Raw genomic sequence first — 24,526 nt, 5'->3', positions numbered from 1 at the left:
ATTCATATTCATCATAAAATTTCAAAGTTCATGCAATAATCTCTTTTTCTTTCAAAAACTATGACCATATAAAGTTTTAATCCCCCTCAATTTGAGGGGGTTGTAAACATTGCGGGGTCATAAAAACTGAACTAAATCTTATATTCGGATACTAATGCATCCGAATAGAAGATTTTTACCGTATTCTTTCACATAAAGTCAATAACAAACTCTTAACCTTAATATAGTAAATCATTTGCACGTGATTTTTAAAAATGTGATTTATATTATTTTTAATTGAAGTGTCTTATTTCGTATCAAAAGTTTTTCACCTTTAATGGTAAAAATGTTCATCATTGTTTGATGAAAAATTAAACATACATTGTATTTTCGACCAAATAAAAACATCTAAATAAACAAGGTTTTCCTTTCAGATATGAAATACTTCGTTTAATTCCATTTTTTAAAATTGAAAACGTTTGTTTCAAATAAACGTTTTAAAAATAAATTTTAAAAATAAATTTTAAAAATAAATAATAGGCTAAAAAAGTATGTGCATATAAATACACTATAATGTTTTTTTATGCATATCTAATTGTATGTGAAGATTTTTGTAATATTATCTAATATTTACAATTTTTATTGTTGTTAGTTTTTTCAAACTATTTTTATAACATTCATTAATACTTTATATCATTTTTTAGCACAACTGCATTTCAAAACTAAATAGAGTCAAATCAAGAAGATTGTCATAAATTTAGTTGTTTTATGGGTAATTTTTTTATATAAACGGCCGTTTTTTTTAATTCTATGTTTCAATGATGCTTTCATTTATTAGTAGCAGCAGCAGCAGCAGCAGCAGCAGCAGCAGCAGCAGCAGCAGTAGTAGTAGTAGTAGTATTAGTAGTAGTAGTAGTAGTAGTAGTAGTAGTAGTAGTAGTAGTAGTAGTAGTAGTAGTAGTAGTAGTAGTAGTAGTAGTAGTAGTAGTAGTAGTGGTAGTAATATTAAGCACAGTTGCTGTTCAAGATTATTAGTAAAAAAACTATTAATGACTTATTTGAAATTAAAAGTGACTATAAATGTGGTAAACGGTAATGATAAAAATAAAATATATACAAATGATAAGCATAAAAATTTTAAATGTATGATATCACAAAATAAAAAACATATCAACATATTCTAGGTAAAAAAAAAGAAAAAAAAAGAAAAAAAACTTTATGCCATTTTTAATTTTCTGTTGTTTTTTTTTCAGTTTTTTCAAGTGTCTGTCACAACTGAACTTAACATTCAGTTCAAAGACAACGAAACATTTCTGTATCATAAAAGTTTCTTTTGTCTGTCCTACGTTTTCAACTTTGTAAAATGTACAAACAGGTTGGTTATGACGACAGCAAAACAAGTTAGTTAAAAGTTTACATATAAACACACATATATATATCTACACATACATAAATTCAAAGACACAAATACACTTTAATGTACACGTAAACAAAAACATATATTCATACATATTAACGTACACATTGAGATATATATATATATATATATATATATATATATATATATATATATATATATATATATATATATATATATATATATATATATATGTATATATATGTATATATATATATATATATATGTATATATATATATATATATATATATATATATATATATATATATATATATATATATATATATATGTATGTATATATATTTATATATATATGAATAAATGCTTACATACACACGTATATCTGAATATGTAAATATACACATACACCTAATTTATTTATTTTATTTTTTTCTATTTATATTTTTATATATTCCTATTTATATTTTTATATATTTCTATTATTTTATTATAATTATTATTATTTTTTTCAATAATTTTTGTTTTACAACTTTTATATAAATTTATAAATAATCGTTTATATATATAATTATAATAACAAGAATTGTTTATCATTATATACGTTTAAAAAAAATATAGAGAGAAAGTTCCTAGAATTCGTAATAAAAGAAAAAAATTAATTAAATAAAAAATAATAATTTTATCCAAGCATTTCTATTGGTAGAATACAGGCTATAAAAAAATGTTTATTTTCATAGGCCGAAATTTTAACTCAAAAACTCAATTAATATTAGTGCGAATTAAATTGTATTTTTACTTGTATTCTCCAGAGTAATAATAATTACTTGATGTTTTTCTAATTGCCATGTTTGCATCGTTGTTATGCTTTAAATAACATTACATTAAGTTTTGTTTACGAAACCTTTTTAAATTATATAAAATTGTTATAGTGTAACATAAATCTTTATTCGAAAATTTTTTCAAAGCTAGTTTATTTTATAAATAAAATAAAATAAATAAAACTTTTTTTAATTTAAGAATAACGCATAACGCGTTGCATTAGAAAAATAGAAAAAAGTTTAATAAGAAGTTGAAACTTTTTACAAATATAATTAAATGGTATTAAATTTATTTAAATTGAAATTTTTATAACACATCTAACCGTTCTTCTACTTTTTAGGTATTCAATCGTTTTTAGAAAATTTAATTTCACGCAAGAAACTACTTAGAGACATTCAACATTTTTTTTTACAAGATGCAAACAACTCAACTTTAGTATTATATGGAATGTCGGGTGTCGGAAAGACACATATTGCCAGAAAATATTGTGAAATATCTTATAATTTCTATCAAAACTTTGTTTGGATTGACGCAACATTTGGAATGTTACAAACTTCAATGAGAAACCAATGTCAAATATTAGGACTCGAGATTCATGATTCGAAAGGAGATTATTTTGATATAAAAGTGATTGTTGGAAAAATTCACAACTATTACAAAAATAAAAAGACATTGTATATTTTTGACAATGTCGACGATGAAAGTGTTAAAAACTTATCAATGTACATTTCAAGCAAAGCGAATTCATTCACGTTGATTACCTCTCAATGGAGAACGTGGTCGAATCATGTAAATAAAATGCTAGTTGATGTTTTTTCTTCTGAAGAAGCTTTCGCTTATGTAAAAAATAATACCAGAGAAAACAGCGACAAAAGCATACGAAACTTAATTCAAGAACTTGGTTATCATCCGTTTGCAATTACTCTGGCAATAAAATATATAAATATACATAAAATTTCGATAGAAAAATACATAGATCGATATATATCAGAGCCATCAGAAATATTAGACAATCATAACTTTCCAACAGAAGAAAAATCAATGTCTCCAATAAAAGCAATTAACTTAGTTTTAACAAAATTAGAAAAAACTAAACCTTTTCTATTTAAAATATTAAACTGTTTATCTCATTGCGACGGTCAAAACATCAGTAAACAATTTATAACTCAAATCTCAAATCAAATAGAAACAAACAACGAATCTTTAATAGATGAAGCTATTGGATTACTAATGAGTTATTCTTTACTAAACTGTTTTGATGATAAAAAATATACAATGCACGAACTGACACAGTTAACATGTAAATGTTTTCAAAAGAAAAATGCAAGTACAAATACATATCTTGATTTAATCGAAAATTATTTTAAAGTTGAATTGAATGAAGTAAAAGATCACATAGATTACGGAAATCATTTTGTTTTTCATTTTATCTTTATGTTTCGCACTAACGGAAAAAAACTTTCGGAAACCTTCCATCATATTACGACTTCTATTCGAAAATTTTTAGTATGTAAAAGTTTATTTGAAGAAGCAATCGAAATATTAAAAGTTTTTCAAAATTTTAATACAGAAACTTATGGTGAAAATAGCAAAATCACGCTTGATACAAAACGTAATATCGCACTCTGTTTAGACAAAATGGGAAAATATAACGAAGCTTTAGAAATTTATTATTCTGTTGATAAAATACAAACTGAAGTTTTAGGTATCAACCATCTGGATACAATGACAACAAAACATAATATCGCAAGCTGTTTGGACAATATGGGAAAATCTAACGAAGCTTTAGAAATTTATTATTCTGTTGATAAAATACGAACTGAAATTTTAGGTATCAACCATCCGTCTACACTGAAAACAAAACATAATATCGCACTCTGTTTGATGAACATGGGAAAATATAACGAAGCTTCAGTAATTTATTATTCTGTTGATAAAATACGAACTGAAACTTTAGGTATCAACCATCCGTCTACATTGAAAACAAAACATAATATCGCACTCTGTTTGTACAATATGGGAAAATATAACGAAGCTTTAGAAATTTATTATTCTGTTGATAAAATACGAGCTGAAATTTTAGGTATCAACCATCCGTCTACAATGGCAACAAAACATAATATCGCAATCTGTTTGGACAATATGGGAAAATATAACGAAGCTTTAGAAATTTATTATTCTGTTGATAAAATACGAGCTGAAATTTTAGGTATCAACCATCCGTCTACAATGGCAACAAAACATAATATTGCAATCTGTTTGAACAGAATGGGAAAATATAACGAAGCTTTAGAAATTTATTATTTTGTTGATAAAATACGAGCTGAAATTTTAGGTATCAACCATCCGTTTACAATGGCAACAAAACATAATATCGCAAGCTGTTTGAACAGAATGGGAAAATATAACGAAGCTTTAGAAATTTATTATTCTGTTGATAAAATACGAGCTGAAATTTTAGGTATCAACCATCCGTCTACAATGATAACAAAACATAATATCGCAAGCTGTTTGAACAATATGGGAAAATATAACGAAGCTTTAGAAATTTATTATTCTGTTGATAAAATACAAACTGAAATTTTAGGTATCAACCATCCGTCAACAATGATAACAAAACATAATATCGCACTCTGTTTGGACAATATGGGAAAATATAACGAAGCCTTAGAAATTTATTATTCTGTTGTTAAAATACAAACTGAAACTTTAGGTATCAACCATCCGGATACAATGACAACAAAACATAATATCGCACTCTGTTTGAACAATATGGGAAAATATAACGAAGCTTTAGAAATTTATTATTCTGTTGATAAAATAAAAACTGAAATTTTAGGTATCAACCATCCGGATACAATGACAACAAAACATAATATCGCACTCTGTTTGGACAATATGGGAAAATATAACGAAGCTTTAGAAATTTATTATTCTGTTTATAAAACACAAACTGAAACTTTAGGTATCAACCATCCGTCAACAATGATAACAAAACATAATATCGCAATCTGTTTGGACAATATGGGAAAATATAACGAAGCTTTAGAAATTTATTATTCTGTTGATAAAATACGAGCTGAAATTTTAGGTATCAACCATCCGTCTACAATGGCAACAAAACATAATATTGCAATCTGTTTGAACAGAATGGGAAAATATAACGAAGCTTTAGAAATTTATTATTTTGTTGATAAAATACGAGCTGAAATTTTAGGTATCAACCATCCGTTTACAATGGCAACAAAACATAATATCGCAAGCTGTTTGAACAGAATGGGAAAATATAACGAAGCTTTAGAAATTTATTATTCTGTTGATAAAATACGAGCTGAAATTTTAGGTATCAACCATCCGTCTACAATGATAACAAAACATAATATCGCAAGCTGTTTGAACAATATGGGAAAATATAACGAAGCTTTAGAAATTTATTATTCTGTTGATAAAATACAAACTGAAATTTTAGGTATCAACCATCCGTCAACAATGATAACAAAACATAATATCGCACTCTGTTTGGACAATATGGGAAAATATAACGAAGCCTTAGAAATTTATTATTCTGTTGTTAAAATACAAACTGAAACTTTAGGTATCAACCATCCGGATACAATGACAACAAAACATAATATCGCACTCTGTTTGAACAATATGGGAAAATATAACGAAGCTTTAGAAATTTATTATTCTGTTGATAAAATAAAAACTGAAATTTTAGGTATCAACCATCCGGATACAATGACAACAAAACATAATATCGCACTCTGTTTGGACAATATGGGAAAATATAACGAAGCTTTAGAAATTTATTATTCTGTTTATAAAACACAAACTGAAACTTTAGGTATCAACCATCCGTCAACAATGATAACAAAACATAATATCGCATTCTGTTTGAACAATATGGGAAAATATAACGAAGCCTTAGAAATTTATTATTCTGTTGTTAAAATACAAACTGAAACTTTAGGTATCAACCATCTGGATACAATGACAACAAAACATAATATCGCACTCTGTTTGAACAATATGGGAAAATATAACGAAGCTTTAGAAATTTATTATTCTGTTGATAAAATAAAAACTGAAATTTTAGGTATCAACCATCCGGATACAATGACAACAAAACATAATATCGCACTCTGTTTGGACAATATGGGAAAATATAACGAAGCTTTAGAAATTTATTATTCTGTTTATAAAATACAAACTGAAACTTTAGGTATCAACCATCCGTCTACAATGATAACAAAACATAATATCGCAAGCTGTTTGAACAATATGGGAAAATATAACGAAGCCTTAGAAATTTATTATTCTGTTGTTAAAATACAAACTGAAACTTTAGGTATCAACCATCCGGATACAATGAGAACTAAACGTAATATCGAACGCTGTTTGAATAATTTAGAAAAAAAGCAAGCGAGTTGTTTTATTATTTGATTATTATATTAGTTTAAATATATATAAAGTTTATCTGTTGATAAAATATAATTGATGAACGTTTTTCTTTAAAAGTTAGAGAGCTCCGTATTTAATTCTTATAAATAAAGTCTTAAGTTTTAATAAGTTTTTAAATAAGAAAAAAGTTTGTTTATTTCCATGTTTATAGCTATAATATTTTTATATTTTAAAATTTGAATGTATTGTTAATTATAAAAATTAAAAGATTCACCTCTTTTAATTTTTCATAACTAAGTTATGGTTTAAACTTCTTTTATAAAGTATGAAATTATTTGAAAGCAAAGAGTTTGTTATTGCATGCATCTATATCTATATATATATATATATATATATATATATATATATATATATATATATATATATATATATATATTCGTTAACATTTTATCGGAACGCAAAGATTGCAATAAGATCCTTTGCGGTTAGCACGGATATTGCCAACCAAGCTGACACTTATATGGGATTACGGCGTACACATTAACGTACCCTATTATGCAAATTTTGAAATCTTTTAATTTTTAGTTTAAGTTAAGTGAAATTTTTAATTTATATTATGACATTAAAAACACATGTAGAATGCGAACCACTACATATAATTTTATAAAATTTGGTGCAAATGTAGGATATGGATACACCAAACTCTGGATAAAATTTTATTCAGAGTTTTTTACTAGTTAAAAAATTATGGCAGTTTGAGTTTATACTTTGTTATTTCTTTTTTACTAAAGCTCAAAACTAGGATGGGTCACTTTTGAAAGGTTTTTCAACTTAGGTTCGGCTGGGCATTTTTCTTATGTCTTTTACCATATGATACTGAGAACCAATTCTCTTTTTATTTGCATTTAATGTTTAGTCAGGAAATTTTCAGCCTGAAAGTTTAAATTTTATCATAATTATATAGTTTATGCAAAGTTATGGAAAATATAGAAACATTTATTCGTCATTTATAAATATTTTACTACGTTCTTAATTTACAGTTTTCATCAGTAAAATTTAAATAAAAAAATTAATGACAGAAGCAAGTAGAAGACAGAAGTTTTGTTATAAAGCCCCTATAGTGTATAGTATATATGCAAATAAATTTTTAGATTCAGGAATTAAGAGTAATTTATAAAAAAGTTTGGAAAATGATCGCTGATATCTGTTTTTAATATTCTACTTTTGATTTGGCAAGACAATGGAATATTAGTGATAATGTTATCAATAATTGAAGAAGTATTGCGTGATACGCGCGTATGTTTGTTAATTACAGGTATTAAACTGTTCTGAAGTAGTATTTACAGTAGTATTTGTTCTGAAGAGTATTTACAAACCGCTAAGCGTATGAATCATTATTTATTTTTTGAATATCTATGTAAAGATAACCAATTAAGTAAATTTGTTTTTTATTGACTTTTGGAAATATATTTTTTAAGTGTTTTTCGTATGCTTCCAAATTATCATTTTAGGTGGTCTAAAAATATTTATGGTTTTCTGATTAAGAATTTCAATTGTTAGCGACTCACAATTGACGTCATTGACACTGAGGTTTAGAACTTTTTTAAAAGTAAAAGAATTACGAATAAAAACACATACACCAATGCCGTTTTTCCTGAAAATAATTAGAATTTAACTCATCGTCATATTGACACCAAATTTCCGTTAGACAGATTACACTAAAATTGTAGTTTAAGTTCTTTAAAGTTATTTTTAGGGATTCAAAATTTTTACTTAAACTCCTAATATTCAAATTTAATAATGAAAAATTGGATAATGAAGAGTTTAAATAACTTGAGGCATCACTTATATTAAAATAAACAGTATCTTTCGAAAAGTTATTAAAATAATTCACGTCAGGGTCAAAGTCATTTATTAAAAGTATCGTGTTTTCTCTAGTAGAGATATCAAAAACACTCAAAATAATATTTTCCGCTATTTTAAAAAAAAAATGTATATATATATATATTTAAATATTTAAAATATATATAATTTTTAAATTTTGATTTGATTTATTATTACTAAATTTAAGTAAAGAGTTTTTTGAAAAAATGATTTTATCATACCTAAGATAAACATTTTCACCATTGGATCGACTTTTCTTTATATCCGCTAATAACTTTTTTCTTATATCCACAGTTTCACGGGAAAAGTCTTCGTTTACATACAAGTTAGTTCTATTAAGCCTTTATGATTCTTTCAGAACTTTTATCTTGTCTTTAGACCTCAGCAAATAATAACAATTGTTCTGGAGCGTCCATTTCTTTTTAATCCTGTTCGATGAGTCCGCCCTACATCTATTCCAGTTAATTCTAATTTATTTTCAAAAAGGGATTAAATTTTTTCTTCTATTTCATTTCATCTTTCTTTTTCAGTTTCCAACAACCCATCAATTCTTAGATTTTTTCTCGATCTATCTTCAGATATTCTTTGTTTTTCCTTGATATTTTAATTAAATGATGTTTCTTTTCTTGATTTTTCGTTTTCTCATTCGTTGATACTGGCAATTTTTTTTATCGAACAGCTCCTCGTGGAAATTCAAGCTCACCTTAACATCTTCTACATCATTAACATAAAATGTCGATAACAATTTGTTCTTGCTGTTTCATTATATAATAGCCACCTCATTTTTATATTCTGAAAACATTGTTGCAGTTTCTTTTTTTATATTCCAAAAACATTTCTTTTAGCATTTTTTGAATTTCAACAATTATGACTGCCATATTTATCAAACTTTCCTATTATTATTTTATTTTTTATTGTTTTTGAAAACAAATATATCTTATTGTAAAAATGTGTTTAAAGATTAAATTTTTTTCAGCGTGTTTTTTTTACCACAGTAACAAAAAACACGTCCGCTTACTTACTTGCGCGTTGCGCAAGTGCTTTGCTACTAATCAACAAAATAAAGTCTAAAAAGATTCCTTAGCCTTAGTTTACCTAGAGACATCTATAATATATTAATGTTAAATCATAAATTACATTTTTATGATAATTGAGTCTATACGCGTTAGACATTAAAATATTGATTTAAAAACAGTATTTTCCGCTTATATTCTAGAATAAATTGTTTACTCATAATAAAAAGTAAAAATTCTGATTACTAAATTTTCAACAGATCTTTTTTTGATTGGCACACAGGCATCAGCTTTCTATGAGACATTGTAGCCCTTATGAACCTGTCTCGGCACCACACACTGACATTGAAGCCCTGGTGACCTCTTTTACAATGCGTTTAATAGATTCACCAAGAATAGAAAAGTTTGGTGCAATCGTTGGATTAATAATAAACTGTATAATATCATCTTTCATCAAACAACAGGTAAAAACTGGTTTACTGATTTCCTCTGTTTCCAAATTGATTAAATCTATTAGACTTAGTGTATTTGATTTAGTGTTTATGACTGGTATTCTTCTATTTTTGCATTTTCTGTCTCCAATGTCCTTATTACTTTAATCATCAATTATCTTCTGCACTGCAAATCTTCTTGCTCATTCATCTGAACTACAGAGGTAATAAACTTAGTTATTTATATAACTAAGTTTATTACCTTAAGCTCAAACCACATAATAGAATAAACACCAATGATGAACTCAGCTATCAGTTTCAAGTTTTGAAGATCTTTGTTTTCTAAACCACGCTCAGAGCACCAGATTCAAAGTAGTCTATTTGTAAAATTCAACCATCTTGAATGATTGCGCTGGTCTATTTAAATCTCCGTTATCTCATTAGGAAAAATACCTGATGCTTTTGCATTATATATTCTGTATAAATACTTCTGATCTGTAGACAATGAATCTGTAATTTTCTTCTCGAATGAATTAGGTCTTAAATAAAATCAAGCTGAGGGATGTATGTCAAAAAGAGAAGCTTTTGCTATGTTAATAAGTTTTCCAATGTTTTCTGAGCATCTATTTTCAGATAAAGTTTTTCCATCTAAAGCTAACGTTAAATGCCTAAGTGGTAATTCGTTGGTATGTAGCGCACAAATAATTCAGATAAGTTTAAGTTAGAGTTACTTCAACAAAAGATCTACAAAACTTGAAACTGTTAGCTGAGTTCATCATTGGTGTTTATTTTAAAAAGTGAAAACCTTCCAACCTATAATAATTTTTTAACTCTAACTTCCTTCTTAACTCTACTCTAACTCTAACTAACTCAGAATTGAGTTGAAAAGATCTTCTAACTCAACTTAAGTTAAATATGTTAACTTTAAAAGTTTAGAAATAAATGGTTTTTTTATTAATAAAAACAAGTAATATATATTGTGAAAAAAAGTTTTTATAATTTTCATTTTGTATGAATTTTTTTTTTTAATATAAATGCAGTAATTTATATTTAAACTTTCTTAGGCTGTTTGTATTTCCTATTACATTGAAATGCTCAGTTAAAAGGAGTACTTGAATAAAGTTAATTAATAGAAAAAAAGAAAAAAGAAAAACCTTGGGAACCATCTAATGACACCCGTGTGTTGACTCCAACCATTTTGTTGACAAAGAACCAAGCATAGAGTTTCCTAACTCCACTTTAAAAATTAATTATCCCTGAATTCATTTCTAAAATCCGTTTTTCAGAAAAATAAACACAAAAGGTTTATTTTAAGATTTAAACGAGGTAGTTAAAATAATTTTCCATAGCAACGGCCCCTACCAACACACTTTTCTTTCTTGTTTTGGACTAATTTTTGTATACTTGGCATACTTTTCAAAAAATTGAATTTTAGTATGATGGTTAAGTCTGTTCTATACCGTAGATTAAAAAAAATAAACAAACTACATTTACTTTTAGTGTTATATAAGAGATAAATAAATGACAAAACTTTATATTTATGTTTACCTTTACTAATGAAATTGTTTATGGATTTTAGTTCTTTTATTATTTAAATATAGCTAATATAAAAAGTAATGGGAAATAAAAAAAATCATTTAAGAAAAGTAAAGAGGACATGGGAACAAGTTCCAAAAAGCAAGTAAAACCAAAATAGTAACAACAACTTTACTAAAAAAATCATGTAGTGCTAAAAAGCTTAGCAAATTTAAATTGAATGAAAAACAGTGTTCAGACGATTTTAATTTAATTATGTATTTTAATTTAATGTATTTTCCTATTATCAAAGAAATATTAATGCAAGTTGGTAGCTGCCCAGATTGTCAAAATGGAGTAACTATCAAAATGATTATACATTAATTACTTAAAATGTAAAACAAATGAAAATAAAATTATATATAAAAATTACGCTAAACTTTTTAAAAGCCTCAAAAAAAAACAACAAAAAAAAAAAAATTATTTAAATTTACTAGATAAATATAAATTAAATTTTAAGCGCACTTGGTTTATAATAAGAGAAATTACTGGCAGCAAAAATAGTACATCTCACCCTTTGCCAAATATGGTTAAACATAATAATGAATTTTTATATGATAAAAGACAAATTACGGAAGAGTTTAATAAATATTTTGTGTCTGTAGGATCAAATCTTGCAAAAGAAATTCCTATAGCAAACAGCTTAATGATTGATCTATGTTTCCCTCTAAACTCTTACTTGAACTTTTTTGAATTATCTTTTGAAGAGTTTGAAATTGCATTTAAAATCTTGATATCTAACAAAGCAGTAGGCCCTGATAGTAATAACGGAAACATTATTATAAGTTCATTTGATGTTTTAAAAGATATACTCTTTAAGATTTTTTCGCTATCAATTAAACATGATATTTTTCCACAAGCTCTAAAATTAGCAAAAGTCATACCAATATTAAAAGGTGGTGACGTTGAGAATATAAGTTACTATCGTCCAATTTCACTACTTTCTGTATTCTCTAAAGTTTTAGAAAGAATTTTGTACAATAAAATTTATGATCATCTTACTGTGAACAATTTATTATACAGCAATCAATACGGATTCCAAAAAAACAATTCCACTGAACATGCCATTTTACAATTTACAAGATATATACCTGACTCATTTGAAAATTCTCAATTTACTTTAGGTATTTTCATTGACTTGGCAAAAGCTTTTGATACTATTGATCACAAAATTCTTTTTAAAAAGTTGGAGTGGTACGGAATTACTGGAAATATATTCATTTGGCTTAAAAGTTACCTAAATAATCGGAAACAATTTGTTTATGCAAATGATAACGTATCATCTAATTTGTTGAATATTTCATGTGAAGTTCCTCAAGGATCCATATTAGGACCCCTTCTATTTCTAATTTATATTAATGATCTACCAAAAGCTTCTAACCTAATGACAATTATGTTTGCTGATGATTCTAACTTATTTCTTTCTCATAAAAACATTTTTACACTTTTTAGCAACATGAACATTGAACTAGCCAAAATTTCCGGATGGTTGGGATTAAACAAGCTGTCATTAAATATTGATAAAACTAAATGGATTCTTTTTCATCCTTATGGTAAAAAGCACCAGCTGCCTAGCAACTTACCCTTTCTTTTTATCGATAACATAACTAATAAAAGAGTTCTAGTGACATGATTTTTAGGTGTATATATCGATGAAAATCTTAATTGGAAAAGCCACATTGCTAACTTGTGCAATAAAATTTCAAAGAGTATAGGCATTTTATACAAAATAAGAAACTTTCTAGATAAACATACCTTAATTCAGTTATATTATTCGTTAATTCATTGCCATATTAATTATGCAAACATTGCTTGAGGTAGCACTTATAAAAGTAAACTTAAACCTCTCTATCGGCAACAGAAACATGTAGCACGCCTTATAAATTTCAAGGACCGTTTTGCTCACGCCAAGCCTCTTTTATATGATATGAAAGCACTCAATATATATGAGTTAAATGTTTTTAATATTCTTTGTTTTATGTATAAATGCAAGACCCACCTATCACCCGTTTCTTTTCGTAACTTGTATTTACAAAGAGATAGAAATAAATATATTTTAAGAAACGATAATTTAATTCGACAACCATTTTCTCAAACTAATTTTGAAAAATTTTTTATTTCATTCCGCGGACCATTTTTATGGAATAGTATAGTTCTATATACTTCTTATGATTTTTCTCAAGAATGTAATTTTGATTCTTGTAAACAAAATCTTAAAAAACTCATTTTTTCAACTGATAATATACTAATTTACTTTTAAATTTTAAAATTTTTTGAAAATCCCTTATCTATAATAGTATATGTATATATTTAATGTATATTCTTTTTTATTTATTTTTTTGTTTGTTTTTTTATCCACAAGCAATTAGCGGTTTCTCTGTGACAAGACCTGATGGTCTTCTTTGAGTAATCCGCGTTCTTTATATTTTTTTTTTAATATTTATTTCTTAACGATATCTTGACTTGTTAACTTTTATTATTGTAACAAAGTTTTATTTATTTAAATTGTAATAAATATTATAATAAAGAACAAAAAAAAAAAAAAAAAAAAAATGATGATTCAAAGAGAATGGGATTTTCACACAGTTTTAAATTCAAATGCACATCATGTTCATATGAATGGTGCACTTTTACAAGTAATACTGCGGACAAAAGCACACAAAGTAAAGGCAGGAGTGCATTTGATATTAACTTAAGAATGATTATTGCTTTTCGTGAGATTGGTCAAGGGCATGAAACTATGAGTCGTTTTGCTTATAATACAAATATGAGTTGCATGAATGTAAATGCTTTTCAACATAATCATAAATTGATTCAAGCTGCTTATGATTCTGCAGCTAAAGATTGTATGAAGTTTGCTGCAAATGAAATTAAAGCAAATGCTGTTGAAAAATCCACTACCGGTGTTCCATTAATCCAGGTTTCTCTTGATGGTACTTGGCAGAAACGAGGACATTCTTCTCTTAATGGCGTAGTTACTGCTATAAGTAGCGGTCGATGTGTTGATGCAGATGTATTAAGCAAGTATTGCAAAGGGTGTCAAATTTGGTTCAACAGAAAACAACATTCTAAATATGAAAACTGGAAAACAAATCACAATTGTTCTTTAAACCCCACAAACTTGTCAGGGGCAATGGAAAGGATTGGTGCACTTAATATCTTTCAACGCTCATTGGAATTGTATGGACTCATATATAAGTACTATCTTGGAGATGGGGACTCCTCTTCTTTTAATTATGTAGTAGCAAGTGATCCTTACGCTGAGTATAATATCAAACCAGAAAAGTTAGAGTGCATTGGACACATTCAGAAAAGAATTGGAACCCATCTCCATAATCGTTGTAAAGAGAAACATGGAGGGCTAAAGTTAACTGGAAAAAATAATCTGACAGAAAGGGCAGTGAATATTATCCAGAACTATTTTGGAATGGCTATTCGCCAAACTGCTAAAAATTGCAAATTAAATGATACACAAAAGATATACCAAATGAAAAAGAACATTAGAGCAGTACTTTTTCACTGTACCAATTTCAACAGTCAATCAAAACGCCATGTTTTATGTCCTGTAGGACCTGAAAGTTAGTGTAAGTGGAAAAAATCAGAAGATGACCAGGGAAATGACAATTATAAATCAAAAGTCAATCTACCTATATGGGTTCATGATGTTTTATTAAGTGATTTCAATGATTTAAGTGATGACCAATTATTGAAAAAAGTGTTTTCATGGATAAACACAAAATTGCAATGAAGGGATCAATAATGTAATTTGGTCTAGGTGTCCCAAAAATGTGTTTGTGAAGAAAACTACCTTTAAAATTGGAGTGAATTTAGCTATATTGGGTTTTAATGAAGAAACATCTGGTCTTAAACGCGTTTTTGAGTATCTAAATATACCACACCGTGGTAAGACTGTAACCGGTTCGTTGAAAAAGGACAAGCGTCGTGTTAGTAATATGGAGAGAAAAGAAAAAACTTTTATTAAAAAAAGAAGAATTCAATTAAGGGGATTATTTAAAGGCTGGTTTGATAAAGAACAAGAACTTGAAGCTAAAAAATCTAAAATATCAAAAGAAATATAAAAGAAGCTAAAATATCGTATGCTTCTGGAAGTTTTTAGACTGTTTTTTATCTTTATATTTTTAGAATGCTGTTTTCTCAATATGTCTTTTTTTGCTATTTACCTTTACGTGGAACAAGATATTTCCAGATCGGTTTAAGATATGGAGCTGAAATTTTCAGCATTTGCAGTTATAATTTAGATCTGGAGACATATCTCCAAGAATATTACAATCAAGACATAAGGTGCTCTATTTACAGTGTTATTACTCATTGTTCATGATTTTTTCATATAGACCCCCTGAAAAGTGGTATAAGTTATAGCAAATTTTAATAATTGGCCTTTCTACTTGTGCAATGAACTTCATTTTAGTTCAGGAACTAGATAATATAAGCAAGATTATTTGTGCAAAATTTCGAAAGAAAAAGATAATTTATCTTTGAGTTTTCTTGTTTCATCCATGTGTACAGTTTAATGCCTTTTTCGGCTTAAATTTGATGTTTTTTATAAAAAATTTCAGAAATTCAATTTTTTTTTCATAACTAGTAACTAAATTTTGCTATTAGAACTATTTTATTTAATATTCTGAAAAAAAAAATTCTATATGACAAAAAAAATTTATTTCCTGGTAAACCACCTTAATGCAACTGAAAAATCGGAGATGCTTTTATTTACAGGCAAACAAAGAATTACAAAATATCAGTATGAACCTTCTAATGAATTTTTATCTAATGCAAGTGGTTCTGAGAGTTTTGATCTAGTGATTACCAAGAATGACACTAACAAATTGGGAATCTTGCGTGAATGATGAATGGGTGGACAAAATTAGAAAGCGTGAAACTATTAAAAAGCACAATAAACTTTCAAATTTCTAAAATTGTTTTCGTGGAAGGTAAAGGAAGGGGCAATGTCCGTATACTTGTCCCGGAAGACGCATTACCAGACGCTTAAATAAAAACTCAAGCTTAACTAGTTCTAAGGTAATATGTGCACAGGGCCGTCCTAAACGAGGGGTGTAGGGGAAGTTCCACCTCTCCAAAGCTGTCATATAACCATTTGAAATGGCACATTGAGCAAGTTATGAACTGTAGTTGGCAAATTGCAAATATTGAGACCTTTTTTTGGTGTCTTAAGTTGGCAATAAGCATACCCCCCTTCCCTCTTTATTAACAACAACAAAATTTATAAACATCAACAAAACTAGCAACAAAATTAAAAAACAATTGAAAATTAAAAAAGTATTAAAAACTACAGTGGCCATCTCATGAATAATTCTGTGAATAATTTTATATGCATTTAATCTTTCCATTTTTTTCTTAATAGTTTTACTCGTACCTGAACTTTTGTCATAAAAATTCACTGATACTATCATGCACTTGAACATTTAATCATTGAACATATATGTTTAAAAACACAAACAGGTTAAAATCCATCATATTTTAAAGAAGCTTTGAATTTGTTAAGAAAAAAAGTTTAGAAATTTGCTTTATTGATAAATGAATTTTCGATTATTTTGTATTTTTTTATGCAATTTAAGTGTTTTTATTTTATTTAAATTGCTTTATTTAAACTATTTTTAAGGAGTTAGAGAAAATATAGGTGACAATGAAATTCAATCAGGTTATGATTTAAATAGAACTATCAGGATTTTTGAATTTTTTGTTACTGCAAATTTTAACTTTCTTCCAAATAAAATTGTCTCTTGAACCGCCACAGAATCAGCTTTTAGCATACTGAAACCGATGTTCCGTCAGATGAGCGTCATTTATTTCATAACTTTATGGGTCATTCAGAGAAAATGAATAAAGATAGGTATCAAACGCCCTTAGCTGCAAAAATTATTTAAGCTATAATTTCGCACCAACAAAGGTGCGAGTCAATAGTGGTAATGGTAATATTCACATTTAATTATTCTTTTTATATTAATAAACTGTATACTTTAATCAAATAATTCAAAAGTTATGTATACCTGTTTAATTACTATTTTATTTAATTTAGGTTCTGATGACGATCTATCAACAAAGACCGACAATAGTGGTAAGTAATTAAAAAATCACTAAAACATACCAACTTTTTTTTTTTGACTTAGAACTTTAAGTAATAATAGCTTTCTATGTTTTAGATAAAATACATAATTACTCATAGAAATTACACAGACTAACAAACACTTTTAAGCAAAAAAAATGTTTTTGATATATCATTACTCATTTTGATTTCACATATGCAACCCATTTTTCACTATCACGTCAAGTTGTAAAGATACTGGGGTTCAAATCTTTCGCATTTGAGGTAAAATCAATAATATTGTCACAAAAATAATTATATTTAAAAGTATGCCGTTTTGGGTCTTGAATAAAGCATATTTATATAAAGATCTTAAAAATAATATTTGTTTGTAAAAAAAAATGAATACTTATTATATTATTGCTGAAAAACTTTTTTTTAAATTGTTTTAAGAGGCACGAGCGATTTTTACAATATTTTTTTGTCAAAAAATATTACGTAAAAATATTGGTTATCTAAAACCTCTATAAAAATACGTTTCTTTTGAGACCCAAGTTGACATACCTAAAGTGGCAAAACCTCTGTAGGAAGGAGTAAAAAAAGCTTCAAATGTTATTCTGGTTTTTTAAAAACATTTTTCAATTTACGACTTCTTGAAGCATCTAATAATACAAGTTGCAGTATTAAAATACTGCTACCATAAGTTGCAGTATTTTATTTTATAATTTAGATAAAAAGAAAAATAATAAAAAAGAACAATAATTAAAAAATAAATCTCTTTTATATCTAAATATATCTAAACAGTGCTGTAGCAAGCTAAAATGGCGCCAAGGGTCTAAAACATTTGGCGCCTACCCACTAAAAATGGCCCTTCCACCTCCCCTCATAAAAAAAACCTACCCCTAAAAATGACTTCCCTTCTCCAAAAAACTAATTTAGCAACTTCTAATCACGTTTACAGGCTGCGGTTTGGACCTTTGAGAGATAGCAACAAAAAAATTGAAAACGGCCCCAATAAAAGAATACTTTAGCACTTAAAAATTTATTAACAATAACAAATAAGTTTAATATACATCAAGTGAAATTGATTTTTCCTGCTTTTAATTTGGTCATAGTTTACCTTCTTTGCTATTCTCAATTGAAATAATAGCCGAACTGGATAAACTTTTTTGTCCAATGGTTGATCGCAAGTAATTTTTGATTAATTTAAGTTTACAAAAATTTCTTTCACATGAAGAACCTGTCACTGGAAGAGGAAGAAAAATCCTGATTGAAACTTCAATGTTCGGATATGCATCTGTTAAAGAGTACAAGTGTATGAATTGCAATATTTCAATTGGATTAGCACCTTCTAAATTTTCCATCATAGCTTTTGCGTGAAACTTGAAAGTCTTAATCTCAGCTTGCAGTTCTAAAGAATCCAAATCATTTTTGTACTTCTGGGCTAGGCAAAATGCTTTTTGCTTAAGTTCTTCAACAGAGTTAAGGGAGATTTGTTTTCTAGTGTGAAATAGAAAGTCAGATGTTAAGTCAGAGGACATTGCCTCAAATCGCCATTGCATTTGTATGATAATGCTGTAAACACACAGTTGCATTGAATCATAAAGTCTTGTTCTGGTTTGATTAATGCCATCATCATCAGTTTCATCAAACATCATACGCTTGAATTTTTTCTTTTGTTTAATTGGGAAGTGTTAATGTTGTGTCAATGTCAATCATTTTTGCTGTGTGTTTTGCAGATTCTTTGATGTCTTTCACTCCTCTTTCTCTGAGATACTGGATGGCCGAGACAAGCCAATTCATTTTTTTTGAGAATTGATGTCAATTGAAATTTTTTTGGATTGCATTGCATGATTTTCTATGTCAATTAATGTAACAATTTTAGTCCACAGGTTCAACAAACAAAGAAATTTAAGATTGAACAATTTGAGTAGGTCTTTTGCACCAGCAACAGTTTCATGGTTTAAAGTTGTATTTGTACTCATGTCTTGTAAAACACTATAAACTTCCACAACTTGATTGTTTAGGGAAACAACTGCTTCTTTTTTTGATGACAATTTTGTTTCACAGTGACCCTATATGAAATTGGGAGTTCCTTCATTAGGTTTTCCATCTTGTTGTTGAATTGGAGAAAAATGTTTATATTTTTTGAATAGATCCAAAGAATGTAACCATAAGAGGTGAGATTTTAGCAGCATGAACCAAATTAAGAGTATGGGCTGAACATGGTACAAATGGTGCTAGTCCATTGATATTAATGATGTGTGCTTGAACTCCTTTGTATTTTCCAGTCATATTTGCTCTATTGTCATGGCCCTGGCCTTTGCAATCTGCAATAATTAATCCTTCATTTTTTTTAAAAACATATCTTATCACTTCACTCAGCTGTTCTTTATGAGAAACATCAGGTGTACAATCAAAAAGCAAGGAATAATATTTTGCATTTATAATCCGTGAGAAGATTTTTCCTTTAACTTTTTCTCCCACAAGTGTAATTATTTCATTTTGAATTTGTGGTGAAAAATATGAGACTGCAGCTTTTTTGGCTTTTATTGTTGCAATATGGTCTGCCAATAGAGGATTGTATTGACAAATCAACTCTAGTGTACTTAAAAAGATTCCACTTTTTTGTTCCCCTATTTCATCATTACTGCCTCTTAGAGCTAAATTATAATTTGCACAGAATAATATGGCATTAACAATAATTTTTAAAATGTTTCAAAAATTATTGTTTGCTTCATCGTTTTATTGTTCTCTCAAGGTCATTGTCTAAAGTTTGGCCTTTTTTTAAATTTTGTTCCATTTCCTTCCAAATTGCATAGCATTTTCTATGCTCAGGACTATTCTCATGTTCAGGAATTTTGGGACTAAGCTTTTTCCAGTCACTAAATCACTTAAAAATATCAGACAACTTATTAGCTTTTGTTGAGGAAAAAAGTACACCACAAAGTACACAAAACAAACAGAATGTTGTATCTTTTAAATTGCTATATAGCAACCATTATCTTTTCACCAGTTCGCCATTGACAAGCATCTTTTTGTACCACTTTGAACTGAAATGTCTTATTTTTGTATTAGAAGAAGAAGTTGTTAGAAAGGTTTCTCTGGTTTCCTGCTCAGGTCCGTTTTCAATTAAAAAGTACCTCACTCGATCAGTTATTTGTGGCCATGTTCCAGGATCCTTTAGCTCAAAATTTGTGTTTGGATTATTTTTTTTTCCTTCTTCTTTGAGACTTGATGGTTAAAAGTTTTTTTTTTTTAATTAATTACTGAAAAATTCTCAACATGTGCTTTGTTTATGTCAAATGAAATTCAGAAAACCGTAGTTTTGTTTAGATCTTCATTTGATAACGGCGAGGAAGACTGAATTTCGTTAATATCTTGATTAGATGAATTCATAAAAGCCTGCATTTAACATGAACTTATTTTAGTTAAATCTTGTTTTTTAGTTAAATTGTTATTTTGGGATGCACTAACAAAACTATAAACGGCTTTCATCGTTTTTTTTTTTTAATATTTCTAGTTTCTTTTCACTTTCTTTTCTTTGTTCTTTTTATTTTTTGTAATATGCCCTTGATGGTGTTTTTGGAGGTGTTCTTTTTAAATTTTTGATAATTTTATATTGCGCAAAATATCTTTTTTTACGGCATTTTTACAAAATTTAATTATCACATAAATGAGATTTTTAATTTAAGTTATGAATCGTGCAAGACATTGAGAAAAGAAAATTGCGAGTGATGAAGTGGGAGGAGATAAATAATCTTAATAATTAAAATTGCCACCTTTACAACAAACTAACTTAAAACATTGAAAGTAAAATTGTCCAATTTTCCGCACTTAACAAAAGGCGCTCGGTGCCTGGGCCCCAAAGCCCTTCCTACCTCGGCACTGTTTCTAAATATCATGGCGGGGAAGGCTGCACAATAGGGTTATTACATTTTGACTTTTTTTTTAAAAAAAATTTCTGTGTCACAAATCAATAAACTTTTGATAGAAAACATTGAAAAAATGTTCAATTCTTCTAGGCTGTAAAAAAAGGTCACTCCGCAATTAAAATTACGAATTGTCATTTACTTTCTTGTTACTGCTATTACAATACGTGTGGCTTTGCTGAAAATCATTTAAAACTTTTATATATTAGAAGTGTTTAGAATTTCAGAACGTTTCGGAAACTTCCAGAATGTTTTAGACGACTTTACAACATTCTGGAGCAATTTAGAACATACTGGAATAATTAAGAATATTCTAGAACAATTTAAAATATTCTAGAACAATTTAGAATATTCTAGAACAATTTTTAACATTCTAGAACAATTTTTAAGATTCTGGAACAATTTTGAACATTTCGGAACAATTTAAAATTTTCTAGAACAATTTAGAATATTCTAGAACAATATAGACTGTGTATATATAGCTGCCTATCTAATTTTATAGTTATTACAGAAGCAACACATGGAGCGAATAGCGGAAATTTCCAAAGAAGTTACCAAATTGTGGAAAAATAAACTGAACTTTTCTAATGTATCTGATCAAGTTATACAAGAAAAGCTCGATAAAATACTGAAATATTATGATGAATGTGTCAAGCGGGTAAGCTACGAACCCCTTGATGAAACTTTTGATATTACTAAAGTGGATGGAAGATGGTTATCTTCCGAGAACAATAGATTGTACCATCTCCAAATGGAAAGCAAAAAAACAGTAGGATACTCAATAGGCCAAGCGGCCAGAAAAGAAACGGTCCATCTCTCTAAAAAGCAAAAACTTTCTAATAGGTTATCTAACTCATCATCTTACTATTCTGGTTTTAGTGATTCTAACTCTGAGGCTGATGACAGTAAGTATGAAAATAAAGAAGAAGAAGAAGAAGAAGAAGAAAAAGAAGAAGAAGAAAAATAAAAAGAAGACATGACTACTCCTTCACCAAGCAGAAAACATCACAAAAGCAAAATTGCAGTCAACTTGGTGACCAACACAAGAGTATCAACAAACAAAGTCAATTACGAGCCAACTGCTTGCTAACATATGCAAGCAATTGGCTCGTTACAAGTATACAATCAAAGAGGCAATCAAGCTGAAAAAAGAAATAATTGATAAGTTGCATGTGGAAAGTCCTTACACTTTGATGGCAAGCACATCAACGGAATCGATTATCAATTGGTCGTCCTTAAAAATGAAAGAAGAGTAGTCAAATAGGTTGTCATGGGCTTGATAGATGATAGGGGAAAAACTATTGCTCAAGGAGTTTCTAAAGTCCTCGATGAATTTCACCTATGGAATTCGATACAGATGATTGTTGCAGGTACCACCAGCGTTAACACTGAAAAAAAGAATGGTGTTGTTGTAACATTGCAACGAATGTTCGCAGAGAAACACATCAACAAACCTCAGTTTATCAGTTGTCAACACCATGTATTCAAACGTAACTGAAACGGAACATACGCATATTACATTATATATATATATATATATATATATATATATATATATATATATATATATATATATATATATATATATATATATATATATATATATATATATATATATATATATATATATATTCCATTACCTTTGCCGTATCATAAAATTTACAATAAGAAAGATCGTGTATATATAGCATATATATGTTGTATATATTTATCGTGTATATATAGCATATATAGTTACTTACTTTGACTCAGTCTTCTCCCTCTTCGTCCGTTGCACCTTATAGTTTAATTTTTTCATTTCATTTTTTTTTAATAATTGTTTTTATTCTCTTCTTTTGCTTTCTTATTTTTTCAAGTTTAGGTAGGGTGGGGCAAGATGTCAATAAAGTCAACATTAATTTACCTTGGTCTCACAAATGCACAAGGGACCTGACTTTAGGAACATCTTGCTCCACTAAAAGTTACAGAAAATTAGTTGTATTATTTGTGTGATAATAATAAAGAAATATTTGCTTTGTGGGTAATTTCTTCCACAATATTCCAAGTATAAAAATTTTAAAACTCAATCAATAAAACTAGTTTATTTGCAATTAGCTAGTTTTGGATGAAGAAAAATGCCCTTTTATGTGGGGGGCAAAACGTCCTATAATTATTTAGTGTTAAAAACTTTTAGGTAAGTTTATTTCTTTTGAAACAAAACGTAAATATTAAAACTAAATATTTACAGGGCGTTTTACCGGACACATAAAAGGCCATTTTCCTCATTTTAATAAATACTATGTTATTCTATTTGTAAAATTTTATTTTAGAATATAATTTTTTTTTGTTTTGTAGATCTTTTCGCAGCCATGGGCAATTAATTCCTTTGAATAATTGTCCCATTGTATGTTTTTTCATTTTATATATAAAAAGAACGCTTAACACGGGCAATCAACCACAAAAACACCATGTGATTGGTCAGCGCACGCGCACATTTTAAAAATTGCTTAAAACAAAACAAAACTCATTTTCCGCTCACAAATTGAACACAATAATACTCAGTTGTATACGGTACTATTATTTTAGCCAAAACTATTTTTAGAAAAAAGTATAGCTTAATACCATTAACTAGTAAGCTCAATTCAATTACTATTAAAATCTGGCTAAACTCACTCAATTTAAAAACATAATACACTAATTTTAAAAGGAGTCATTATAATGAGAAGTTAAATATCATTTTTAACAAATTTAAATAATAAATATTTTTAAAATTCGTTATAAAATGACCTAAAAACATGTTAAACACGTAATAATTTGTTTTAAGGGATATGTCTAATGGCATTTCCTTATGATATGCAGCTTATACATAAAAGTATAAAAAAAGTTAGTTTTGGAAACAAATCCAAGTTTTACTTAATCATTTCATAAATATCTAATTTAATATGACTCATCAATCTCGTAAGAGTAAGATCTATAATGAGGATATCATAAAGTCTTGTTCAAAAAACGACATGAAGAAGAAATATTGCAATCAAAAACAGTTGCAATTGCAACCTTATTTATCTCAAAG

General features: G+C 27.7%; 1 protein-coding gene across 1 annotated transcript in view; it reads left to right on the top strand.

The window, feature by feature from the left end:
- Positions 1 to 444: 444 nt before the first annotated feature.
- Positions 445 to 24,526, top strand: part of LOC136074251 (uncharacterized) — a 97,858-nt gene continuing 73,776 nt past the window's right edge. The window contains exons 1-3 of the mRNA XM_065786556.1: positions 445 to 528; positions 684 to 751; positions 2,518 to 6,528. Coding sequence (XP_065642628.1) covers positions 748 to 751; positions 2,518 to 6,528 — 4,015 coding nt within the window. The 5' untranslated portion in view covers positions 445 to 528; positions 684 to 747. The remainder of the gene's footprint in view (positions 529 to 683; positions 752 to 2,517; positions 6,529 to 24,526) is intronic.

This window comes from Hydra vulgaris, chromosome 01 (assembly GCF_038396675.1).
Source record: "Hydra vulgaris chromosome 01, alternate assembly HydraT2T_AEP".
NCBI classification, from domain to species: domain Eukaryota; kingdom Metazoa; phylum Cnidaria; class Hydrozoa; order Anthoathecata; family Hydridae; genus Hydra; species Hydra vulgaris.
The sequence above is the reverse complement of the archived record's forward strand: the minus strand, read 5'-3'. Positions and strand labels throughout refer to the sequence as shown.